This window comes from Limulus polyphemus, unplaced genomic scaffold (genome assembly GCF_000517525.1).
Source record: "Limulus polyphemus unplaced genomic scaffold, Limulus_polyphemus-2.1.2 Scaffold633, whole genome shotgun sequence".
NCBI lineage: Eukaryota > Metazoa > Arthropoda > Merostomata > Xiphosura > Limulidae > Limulus > Limulus polyphemus.
Window position 1 is genome coordinate 103,265 of NW_013666243.1, and position 13,342 is coordinate 116,606.

The 13,342-nt window shown below is 31.8% G+C and overlaps 1 protein-coding gene across 4 annotated transcripts in view; it reads left to right on the top strand.

Moving 5' to 3' along the window:
- LOC106459592 (serine/threonine-protein kinase 10-like) overlaps positions 1-13,342 on the top strand; it is a 99,736-nt gene that overhangs the window by 31,568 nt on the left and 54,826 nt on the right. For all 4 annotated transcript variants that reach the window (XM_022386102.1, XM_013919222.2, XM_022386103.1 and 1 more), the window contains 4 exons: positions 2,796-2,994; positions 6,089-6,161; positions 11,279-11,473; positions 12,776-12,857. In XM_022386102.1, coding sequence (XP_022241810.1) covers positions 2,796-2,994; positions 6,089-6,161; positions 11,279-11,473; positions 12,776-12,857 — 549 coding nt within the window. The remainder of the gene's footprint in view (positions 1-2,795; positions 2,995-6,088; positions 6,162-11,278; positions 11,474-12,775; positions 12,858-13,342) is intronic.

Below are 13,342 nucleotides of genomic sequence, written 5' to 3' on the forward strand. Positions count from 1 at the left end.
ACTGTTTTCATTGCAGATGCAATATCTGAATATTAAATGTTTTGTTTGGTTTTGCCTGAATATCCAGAATCATTAGTTGTGCAAAAATAACAGTCAGTTAGATGATCTTTGGGCTCAGGTCATATCATGGGAACAGCAAATGTCATACTTGCTCTCTTCTTATTTAGCCATCGTGTCAAGCTAGATGTGTAAACTGTACAACAAACATGTGATGCCCAATGTTTTTCTTGGCCACTAATTTTACACCCAAAATAGTGGTATTAAGCCATCTTTATCTTGTGTGTGATGTTTTCTTTTGTGAAACTGTGATATATTTTCCATAAATGTAACAGAAACTGTTTGGGTGATTTTTGCATTTTACTTGAACTGGAGGTACCAGCATTTCAAATGATTTTCTAAAAAATATAAAAGTATTAATGTATACAGAATTAGAGTTTAAAAGATTTTGAAAAACAAAGTTTTGCAGAAATTGATTATATCACAGGTATGATGTGATGAAGGAGGTCAGACTTTGTTTCGACTATGCATGAAGTGAGGTGAATTGACCTATTGAGTGAGAGGCAACCGAGAGAGAGAGAGGCATGTGACTCCACCTTTTTTGTGCTCAGTTGAGGGACTTCTTGAATGTTCTAGCAAACTTAGCATATTAGGGTTTTCATGATTCTTAATTAGAGTAGGTGAGTGTGGAAATGAAGCAAAAGTGATACAAAATTTCCACATGATTCTATTGTACTGTGTTGATTGCATGGTATTTCACATAGTGCTGATAAAATATTGAGTTGGTACAATAGCTCAAAATCTAGAGGTATTGGGCAAATTCTGACTACTCTTTTGAAATCAGCACCATCAAATTACTCCTATTCACTTGAGTTTTCTCCATAAGTAAATTTTTTGTTGTCCACTGATTTTTCTTAAACTTTCATCATATCATTCTGTTGTCTTCAGACCACAGCACAAAGAAATTGGAGGTTTTTATCCTGTTGGTTCTTCACAATACCTAGTAAACATCAATAAGGTCACCTTTTATCCTTCCTTTCTTAAGAGAAAATAAGTTAAGAGATTTTAATCTATCACCTTAAGATAACCCTTCAATTTCAGGTATCATCCTAGTATCCCTTTTCTAAACTTTTTCCAATAGGTTAGTATCCTTTCTTATATGAGAAGACCAAAACTGGACACAGTAATCCAAGTGATGCCTGACTAGTGATTTGTATAAAGAGATAATTACCTTGTTTGATTTATTATTAATCAAAAAATTCTATTAAATTTACTACTAGCAATGGAACACTACCTCAATAGATTGAATGATAGATCTGTTGTCAGGCCAAAATCATTTTCTTCAGTCACACTATTGAGTGGATTCCTAACTATATTAAACATGTGACACCTTATCTATATGGCACCTTATCAAAACTTTTTAAAGTACATGAAACTCACACCCTTTAAATTGTTCAGGTAACAAGTAACATCCTCAAAACAGATTGGTAAACAAGATTTCCTTTTAATGAATGTCTTTTTTATTTTGTTATATTTTATTAAATGATCTTGAAGAACTTCTGTTATCAGACTGTCTACTGTACAATTTTTACCACTACATAAATAAATAAAAATAACTGGTCTATAATTTCCATGGCATTCTTATCACAGCATTTAAAACTAGGAGTAACACTAGCAACTCTCCAATCCTTTAGTACCTGTCCACTGTCCATTGATTTAACAAAAATGATAAAGAGAGAGAGAGAGAGATGCTCACAGAACTGACCTTTGACCTTTTGGTGTCGCATCAACTTGCATTTTGTAGCACAGTTTTATTCTGCAGATACATCTCATTTCTATCCAGAGATAGAGAGGAAGAAACTATGAGTCCACTAAACTCATGTCTGTATTACTTCTTTATGGATAAAATACAGTTAATAATGAATAGGTATAACTAATGATTTTTAGTGCCCTTTTTTTACCATTCGAATACTTCTTTTATCAAGCCTTTTACTCTAACTTCATGTCTATTCCATTTCTTATTTTGTCCAACAAACCTCTTTTTTTGCTCCATCTTTAATACTTTTCCATTCATCTTCTATTATCTCCAACTGATTTTCTTCATTCTTTGCTAAATCCACATCTCAAAATACAATGAACTTAAATCTTAGTATATGTCTGTTCTAGCACCAATTATTAACTTTAATGACATAGGTGTGTTAGTAATGATGTATTTAAAACAGTGTTAAGTAAATAACCCTTAAAAATATCTTTCAAAGTTAACATAAAATTCAAGGACAACAAGGGACTTTTTGGGTCATCTGGGCTGATCTGTCTACTAAATTAAACTAAATCCTAAAAAACAATTCAAAGTCAGCCCTTATAATTCAAATATTTCTTTCCCTTAAACTCCTTTAAATTAACTCTATCCTCCACATCAAAGGCAACCCATTCCAAAGACCAACTACAATGTAAGAAAAATAAAGCTATTTTAGCTGAAGTTGATTCCTATGCTGCCAAAATGTTTATTTGGGTCCCCTTTTCTTACCATTCTCACCAATAAAACTGAAAAGAAAAAAAAAGATGATGCATCTATACAGTCAACTCCCTTAACAATCTTTAATGACTCAGTCAGATTCCTCTGACTCTTCTTTTTAGAAAAGAATAGAAAAAAAGTCAGAGATTTTATCCTGATATGATAACTTTTCTCTCTCATTTATTATCCTAGTAGCTCTTCTTTGAACCTTTTCCAGCAATTCAGTGTTTTTTCTGAGGAAAGAAGCCCAAGAAATTGAAATGTAATGTTATATTTCTTGTAGATGTTAATAGAGTTCTGTGAGGGAGGAGCTTTGGATACTATCATGATGGACTTGGAAAAACCGTTGACTGAGCAACAAATCCGATATGTGTGCCGGGAGGTGTGTATTGGTTTGGACTTCTTACACAAGAATAAAGTCATCCACCGGGATCTCAAAGCTGGAAATATCTTACTGACCTTGGATGGTGGAGTAAAATTAGGTAAAATACTTTTTTACTTTAACTTCTCACTATCAGTAATACAGGCAGTAGAACCCATAATTTCTTCTTGAATTATTACATCTTCAGGTGGAAAATGCCAGATTGAAATATTATTTTCTCATATTGTTTTATAAAAATAGTGAAGGAAAAGGTGATATAAGAATTATTTAAGAATTGTTTTATAATTTTATTATATTAAATGAAAGACTATGTATAGAGAGACAAAAACACATTTATATTTTAATGCTATAAAGCATTACACACATAAATATTTTCCAATAGGGATTGATAGATTTTATCAACACACTTATGTAGCTTTCAGTGTTCATTGAAAAATAATGTTTGTAAGATTGTATTGATACATGACTGACTGGCTGGCTAGTTTATTAGGAACCTCACATGACCACTTTTTGCTGTAATGATAGCCTGAGTTTAGCCTGGCATGGACTCTGCAAGATGCCAGAAAGATCTTGTTCTGAGATGACACCTAACCTCTGTACACAGTTTAGCTATGTTCCTCAATGTATCTGCCAAAGAGATTTGCATACCACTAGCCTTGAGGTAACTCTCACCTAATTTCATGTGATTTTATGTGAATTGTGCTACTGCATGATGGTGTCATTAGGCTACAAAAGCCCTTCACCAATAATAGGGTGATACACCTATGAGCTTGCATTTTGAAATTTTTATTCTTCTCCTTTGCATTGTATTGTGCAGACATGTTTACATTTCTTGTATATATTCAATTTAGTGAGATTTGCATCGTTAAAAAAATGTTAATTTTTTTTAACATTTGTTTCAAAAGCTTTAATTTTTTATCATGAATTCTCAAATCAAAGTGATTTATACTTAGTCCTAAGTGCAGGACATGATTCGCACTTAGACCTCATTCAACATTAGGAGTCTTGTTAGATGTCATGGTTTTTGCAGCCATTATTCAACATGTTGTAGATTACGTCATGCTTTGTGGGCCTCCTACTCCTGTCCTGTCAGATGAATTTCTTCCTCCTTATTCAGGAATGATCAATTGGACTGTTCCCTTAACCTTTCTTGCTTTAGGTAGTTCTTTACCATTCGTGACTTGATGTTAACCTTCCATTTTCTGTCTGGATTTCATTCTCAAGTATATTCCTTTTCTTATATTTTGCCTGTGTTCTGTATTATTTTTCATTTTATCACTCCATGACCAAAATTTCTTGGGTTTACATTGTCTTTTCTTCTTGCTTGTTATTAGGATTTATACAGTTTCCTTTCTCTGATAGCTCTATTCTGATGCCTAAATTTCTTGTCTCTCTCTATTTAGTGACTCTTTTTATTCTGTTTGTAGCCTTTCTTCATTTTATTTACTTGATTCCCTTTCATTGGTGTCTATCTGGCCAGCTTGGGAATCGTGTACCTTACTTTCTGTTTCACTTTCCTGTTCCCTAATTTCACATTTTCATCTTTTTCTATCTACCTTACTATACTCCCTCTATTACCTTCACTTTTTTATTTGAGGCACTTCTTCCTGCTTCAGGTGGGCCTCTGTAGATACTCCTTCCCTTCTCTATTTGACTTGCACCAATTCTTTTGCTCTATCCTTCCATATTTTGTTCCTTTGCAGTCAGGACTCTTTAGGTCAGGTTACATCTTTTTCTGTACTCTTTCCATTTTGTTGTGTATTTATTATTACTGGCTCCATTTCTTTGCTCATTTGTCTGCAGTGGTTTTTCTTTCTTCCTGGTAACTTGGACTGATATTTTATGTCTTCTGTCCTCATTCTCTTCCCAGAGTTTTTTTCCTCTTGCTCGACCTTGCCTTTTACTCCTATTCCTCATCAAGATCAGATTCCAAGCCCCTCTTTTTTACTCGTCTTCTCACTTCCTTATGTCTCGTTCTTCACTTGTTTTGTTACTGTCAGTATTTCACTCTTAGGATTTTTGGGTATTCATCCTTTTTCCTGTTGTTGGTCTCACTTTCTGTCATAAGTTGTTTTTCATTTCTCCACCTTGGTCTGTCACTTTTCTTCCCATTTCCTATTCTCCTCCCTATGATCCCATCTATGATCTTTTTCACCTGGTCAATGGTTGTCTGTGATCAGTGTGTTGGACACTTTCCTCCACATCTCTCTTGGCTCATCCTCCCTTTGTTTTCTCTCTTCTGTCTGTTCTTTTTGCATCTTCTTATTCCTTGCTCCTCCCTTCAACTCCATGGCCCAGGACTGAAATTCCTTTTCACTGACTGTTTGTATCTGTCAGCTTATTTACAATGGCTACTTGGTTAGGGGGATGGGATATTATATATATTGGAATCTAAGCCCTTTCTCGCCCCCACTCAGTGTTGAACACTTTTGAACATTTTCTTCTTCTCTCAACCCAACTGGTCAATTCAAGGTCACATAGTCAGCCAAGTTGACCGAGCTCTTAGTGAGAAAGTTAACTGTCAGAACAATTAAAGCATGTGTCAAATGCTGCTTCTTTTCTATGTAATTTTGCTGTCAATACAGAATAGGATGAAACATAATTTATCAGATATGACACACACACTTTAAATCTTTCACTTTATAGAGTTTAAGCTCTAAACATCACTGAAGCTGTATTTGTCGGTAAACATCTGTAATAGATTTCGTAAATTCTGATTGAATGCTGACCACTGTTGAAGGAATTGTCAGATGAGACATAGATCCTGTTCTTATACACCTCACAGAACTACACTTTTTCTGTTTTCTCATTTGGTAGCTGCAGTTCTTACTATTTGCAGATGTTTTCTTTTTCAATTGTTTCTTTTGATAAAATTCTAGAGACTGATGTTTGAAACAGCTGGTTAAAGGAACTGTTTAGTTTGTAACACTTCTATTATGATATGTGCCACCTGTTATTGTATCCTTTTGAAAATCATTGAGTTCTAGTGAGATTAACTACAATATGATTACATCTCTACATTTATAGACGTAAGCAATCATGTAACACATCACTTGATCAATTTATTTTGAATATGCAAATAAATGAAGTTTTATGCAAATATGTTTATAGGAGGCTAATAAAGTTTGGCTAGTCATTGTGTCTTCCAGTATTATTAAGGAGATACTATATTAACAACTGTATATGTCTTCCAGCTGATTTTGGTGTTTCTGCTAAGAACCAATCAGATCTTCAAAAAAGAGACTCATTCATTGGGACGCCATATTGGTTAGTGAAACAATTTATTTAGTTTTTGAAGTATTCCATTATGCTTGTGTGAGGAAGTGTAAGTAATATTTTTCTGAACTTCTCTCACATGTGTATGAAATTCAATTTGAACATAGAATGCTGAAGATTGCTAATAAAAGTTCTGAAAAAATTCAAGATATTCTTTTTATTTATCGTAGTGTATATTTTATATAACTTCCACAGGCAGATAATGTGTTTGTGTAAAATCAATGACTATAGAAAGATTATTATATTTGGCTCATTCTCTAAACAGTTTTGAAAATTCGGGAACACGTAAACTTAAGTTTCAGAAGATTTTCAGTTAAAATGTTTTATGTTTAGTGTGTACACTCATTTTTTGGTAGTTGTGTGTGCATCCACTGTCTGATATTGTGTCTTAAAATAAGAATTATGTTTTATTAGTTGAAATGTCCACCAATATCGATAGTTTTGATGGAGATTCATTTCTCTTTAAAAATTAAAGCTGGGTTGCCATAGCATAATTTAGGTTGTTTTATTTGGTTTTTGGAATAATGAGGCTTCCCAGAAACTGTTCCTTGATTTTTTTAATGGATATATGGCAGAAACAATAAATTTAGAAAGCTTGAATATGGATGTGTAATGTTTTTTCAGGTACATCTTATAAAAAATTTTACAATAGAAAGTGATTGGTGTTGAAGAAGTTATTGCTCAATGTTTTTAACACATCCCTCAGGAGCCAAGGGGTGTTTTTACACTACAGTTTGTTGAATATTAAAAGTAAGTTCTATCTGAAAGCTCCCAAAGAGGTGGTTATAAACATATCTTTTCGAGACAACTTGAGAGAAGTTTTCATTTGTTAATTGATAAATTTTTAAGTGAAATACAGCATCCTTAAGTCTCCATACTAGCTAGTACTAAGGTCTACCCACTGGGAGTAAATTTAGTATATATCAATAAAGCCACATTCTCAGCATCATTAATTAAGCAATTGCCATCCAAATATGCTTCTGCTATCACCTTTTTATGTTTAGCTTTCAATTCAGTCATGAACGAGCTCACCTGTGATTCGGTAGGGAAAGTCAAAGCATCACGATGATCAGCAGTAGGTTGAACAGACAGGAATACTTTGAAAGCAGCTACAGGCATAATATTGTACTTGGCTTGCTGCACAATATCTATCAAAGTGGTTCTAAATGGTTCCTGAATACCCCTGCATGTCATTTGGAGACTTCCATGCTTCTTGTGCTTAGCTGTTAAGCTTGTGATGTGCTGATGAATTTCAGTCACCTTACCACTTCAAATTACTTTTTGTAGCCCCAACACTAAAAGAGTGTGAGAAATGCCTTCTTTTTTAGGCAGTAAACATGTCCAAAAAATTTCAGTTCAAATTAAGAAAAACTGAATTGGGTAGTTTTTTTTCAACAAAAATTTCCCCTACTGGCTCGTGAGGGGCCTGTTAAAAGTTTTAAATAAAATACTATATTTTGTTATTTATAAATGTAATATATTCTTACTGAGTATTAATTTTGTAATTAAACAAAGCGTTAGGAATTATTTGATTATTTATTTGAGTAATGGGGAGAAATTTATTTTTGTTACTGTAAGGCAAGCCTAAGTACACAGTTTAGACTTTGTAAACAAAGTTGATTAAACTTTTAACAATTACTTGAAAGATGATTATTTTAAACAAGATTTCAAGTTAGTATAAATGATTAAAGTATCTGGTCAATCTTGATAGTTAAACATAATGTTCATAATAGAAATAAAGAACTATGCATTATGGCTTTTGAACATTTAAATATTGATAAAAAATTTCAAGACATGTTTAGATGTCTTTGGAAAATTAACTTACATACTAGTGGTTATTGGAGTTTTATTTAAATTGAATTAATGTGACTAAGTTATTCGCATCATTTTTGGGCATGTTGTTTGTCATGCTGGTGATATGCATGCTATTCTGTGCATGAAGTAAGTTATTTTTCTTATAAACATTAAAATGCACAATTAGGCAAACTGTTTATAATAGATTTTGCACTTATTGGTGCACACCTCTTTTCCTAATTACTGAGAAAACACAAACTTTTAGTTTAGAACAATATAAATAATACATCATTGACTTAAGCTTTTTGAAAATAATGAATTATCTGTACAAATGTTAAGATAAAAACAGTATATTTTTTTCACTGTTTTAAAAATGTTTATGAATCTTTTAGTTCACTTAATCTCCTACTTCTTAACTTTATTGGTCATATTTGTATTTCCATTGAATAATGCCTGAAGCTTGACACTTATTTTAAGCCTTGTGTTTGTGTCTACATCCATCCTCTGATACTTGTGTCTACATCAGCTCTCTGATACTTGTGTCTACATCAGCTCTCTGATACTTGTGTCTACATCAGCTCTCTGATACTTGTGTCTACATCAGCTCTCTGATATTTGTGTCTACATCAGCTCTCTGATACTCTTGTGTGCATCAACTCTGATACTCTTGTGTGCATCAACTATATGATACTTGTGTCTACATCCACTCTTAGATGCTTGTGTCTACATCCACTCTTATATACTTGTGTCTACATCAACTCTGATACTTGCATTTGTGTAAGTGGATGCAGACACAAATATCAAAAAGTGGATGCAGACACAAATATCAAAGAGTTGATACAGACACAAATATCAAAAAGTTGATGCAGACACAAATATCAAAGAGTTGTTGCAGACACAAATATCAAAGAGTCGATGCAGACACAAATATCAGAGTTGATGTAGATGCAAGCAGTACTTATTGCACACATAAGTATCGGTGAGTGGGTGTAGACAAGTATACAGTTGTTTGATATTTGTGTCTGCAACAACTCTTTGATATTTGTGTCTGCAACAACTCTCTGATGGTTGTGTCTGCATTAACCCTATCCACCCGGGCATCATTTACTGCACATGTCATGAGGTTTTAGTAACTTACATTCAAAATTTTATGAAATTCCTTTTTGATTTTGTTATTACCAACTATTATTGCATAAAATCTTAGCTAATAATCCATATTTTAATCGTATACAAGTTTTACGTTCTTAACTTTATTATATTATGTATAACCAATAGAAAGCCCTGGTTTTCATCTATCAAATGATGTATTATATTACAATATTTCTCTGTTAGTACAAGCTTCATTTCTATGAAAAAGATAATGAATAGCTTGGATGAATTTGTAATGGCTCTTTTTCACATAGTTAGAAAGCAAGAAAAATTGTGATAGTTTGAGGAAATTGTCTGTTTTTTGCATTTTATTATTCTATGTTCTTGGTGCATTATTTAATTAAATAAAAATTGTTTAGTGCATTACTACCATTAGTATAAAAAAAGTAGGTTTAAGTGTCCTTGACAGTCCACAGCAAAAAAGAGAAGACTTGGGTAAGTACTTTATATTCTTGTTTTTTATGTTAATTCTTTATTTATTATTATAAAAGTAACTAAAATGTAAAAATGGAGATCTCTTTAGATTAGTTAAGGTTAGATTAGGTAAAATAAATAATAATAATATAATAAAAAATGTTTCATGAGGGCCACAACCGAGCAGCTCATGTGTAATGTAATTCGATAGTGTAATGTGAGCTCCACATTCCCCAAGTGATTTACAACTTATAATGGTACGAATAGTAGTTATACACGGGTTCAAAGGGCAATAAAACAATAAAATTTAAGTATAAATAGATGTATACTGTTACGAGTTTAAAGATAAATGAATGTAGTTTCATGTTACAATTTCAAGTCATTCTAGAAAGAAAAAATAGTAATTTTAAATTTATTTCAATATTTTTTTTGATGATTATGAGGTTGGTCAATTTGACCAACCTTGTATAGAGTTAGGGTGGAGAAAATAACAGATACAATATAAAGTTTTACTGAAAACAAACATTTGAAATGTATGTAGGAAGTTTTATAGATTATGCAAATGAAATCTGAGATTTTTGAGATGAACTCAATCTGATACTTGTATCTACACTCATTCTGATATATGTGTTTAGTCCCACTCTCAGATACTTCTGTATGCATCAACTCTGTTATATGTGTTTATGCTTATTCTTTGATACTCGTGATTAGATGTGATCCTATTCTTGAACACCAAACACGGAATTGACCATGTAAAAAGCAAATCCTGCCACTTTAAGGGTCTGACCTTGTGCTTTGGTTGCCATTTTTTTCCAAAAATGTCAAGAAAAAACTCAAGATAAAAAAATTTTAGAAATAAAAATTTGTCCAAGACTATGAAGTCATCTGCTAAACCATCGTATTTTTGCTGTGGGTGGGGCCAGTTAATGACAACCCCTATTATGACGTGTTCCTTGGTCCAGTATATCATTCTATCAAAGTTGGTTGAGATTAGTCCAAAGACCATGGAGTAGTTTATGGACAAACAAATAAACAAATTTTTTTTATAACTATAGATTTCTGCTTGCACCTGACATATGGTACTTATGTATCTTAATCTAATTAATTTAACTCATTTGGTCAATCATAACACTTCCTAAGGAAAAAAACCTTCTAAAACTTTAAATGTTCAAATGTTATTAATCTTCATTCAAGATAGCACTTCGTGTAATCTTATTGTTATTATTTAATTAGCTATTATTTTTCCTTATCAAAAATATGTTTACACATTCAAAGCTATATATTCTTATTGAAAACATTACTTCATGTAATATAATTAGTCAGTGGTGTTGATCAGTTTTTGGAATGTGTATCATAAAAATGTGTTTGCAGCACATGTTCAAATTCCTTGTCATTAGAAAAGTTTGAAATTAAAGAACAACATCAAGTAACTGACAGAAAATTTAAGTTTTTAGGATATTTGCCATTATTGAATTTGATAATTATGTATGTAGGTTATTTAAGTGCTCAAACACTAGTGACATAAATCCATGGTAAGTTTATGGACGTATGATGCTAAAATCTGTAGTTCAGTTCAGATAGTATGATTTGGCTTTGCTCTAAAACTAACAAATAGACATAAATCATTATTCTTCTTCTTCTGCAGGTTTTCAACATTTAAATTCAGTTTTAAATTCTTATCTATAGACATAAATCACATACTATATGAGATGTTTTCCGAAGTTACACATTTACTTGTTGAATTTTTGAAGGATGGCTCCAGAAGTAGTTCTTTGTGAAACACTGCGAGACATTCCATATGACTCTAAGGCAGATATTTGGAGCTTGGGAATTACACTGATAGAAATGGCCCAGATGGAACCCCCACATCATGAAGCTACTCCTATGCGTGTTCTGTTGAAGATACAAAAGTCTGATCCTCCTAAACTGGACAGGCCATCAAAATGGTAAGCATAAGTTTATTTCAAATTTAATTGATTTTTAGAATACCATTGAACTTTGTGGATAAAAATATAAAATTTGTCATCCTTGGGATATTTTTGATTTTGTCAAAGAATTTTGTACTTTGGATAATCTAGCTTAACTTTTTTAAAGTTTATACAAAAATGTGGCCATAAATGTGAAAATTTCATTTTGTTAATAAGACTGTTTCAGAAAAAGACTTACCTTGCATCATAAAACTTTCTCCCATTTTTATATATTCTAATGTAGTCTTCTCCCATAATAAAATTGTTCACATTTTATTTACAAATTCAGAGCATTCTACCAGATAAAAATGTAAAAAGCTTGTTTCATAAACTAATAAAAAATGTTTTTTGAGAGGTAATTTCAGACTTAAAATTTTAACCTTAAATGTTTGACATCTTGAAAATTTTAAGATTTACTAAAAATATGTTAGAACAATAGTTGGAGATTAGAGCTTTCAATCTTTGAAGATGAAATGTCAGTAAATTTTTTTTTTCCACATGGTGGTTGTTCAACGTTCTATTCCCTTATTTTGACTTGAATTTTCCATTTTCTGGAAAAAAGTTGGTTGTTTTATGTTTGAAATAATTGAAAAACAAATACAGAACATTATGGAGACATCAGAAAATGATTCTGTACCTCCTCTTACTTGTAACTGCAAATTGAAAGGGTTTCAAAGTGAAATAAATGCAGTCAATGTGGGTGTAACCATGACAGGATATCCATTGAAAGTAAGTTATCAAGGAAAAGAAATGAACACAAAGAAAACTAGAAAAGGAAAGAAGAAAGTTTTGTATGCTTCTACTTTGAATGCAAAAGTTAATGTTGTTTTTGACCTTGAAGATGGTTTTTCAAATGTAATAATGAAGGCCATCTTGGGCAGTTTGTTAGTTCTCGTGTTTAAATATCTAATTTTCTGCCCAAGTTTACACCAAACATAAATCGTTCCTCATGAAAATATGTGAATTTTATGCTGCTTTTGGACTTTTAAGACCCAATTCTAAATAATACAACAATCAAAATAAAAAAGTTACCTACTGGATCTGATGATATGAAAATTTATCACAATATTTGTGGAATTTTGGCCTCATTAATTCATTATTTCAGGGTTAAAGATTAATATTTTTCTTTGAAACAATAATAATTTATTCTTGCACTTAAGTTGTGGTGATGTATAAAAATTTTAAAACATAAGATTTTAAAGTAATGTGCACCAAAACTTAATCACTAGTTCTTTAAAGTAGCCTGTATGTATTTACTTAAATTTCTTATTGTATGGATAGGTCAAAGGAGTTCAATGATTTCCTAGCCACATGCTTGGTAAAAGATCCTCAACAGAGATTAAGTGCTGAAGATCTCCTGAAGGTAAGTATATGTGAAGTTTGTTATTATCTAGAATTTTATACATAAAATTTGAAATAGTTAATATGGTTATGTGCATGTTTACTTTTATCTATTAGCCCTTACATTTTAAAGCCTCATAATCTATTTTTTTATAATCTTCTGTGGCTGTATTTGTTTGAAATTATAAAAGAATAGTTGTAAAAATCTTCATATTATTAAGTTCAAGCCTGCTTCTTCTGTGCATGCCATGATGTTGTACAGCTTCATAGAGTTACATTCAAAGTGTAATTAAACAATTATATGATTAATATATGTCTATAAAATCAGCATCAGAATGTAGTTTATAAGTTAGATTTCTATATTACCTCCATTTTAACTTCTTACTTTCAAAATAAAAGTTTAAAAAATTCTCAATTTTAACAGTGATACAGTGGTATAGGAAGCAGGGGGCTTGGGCCCTTCCACTTTTCAGTTTGTCCCAGTAAAATGGATCAGAATTAGAAAAT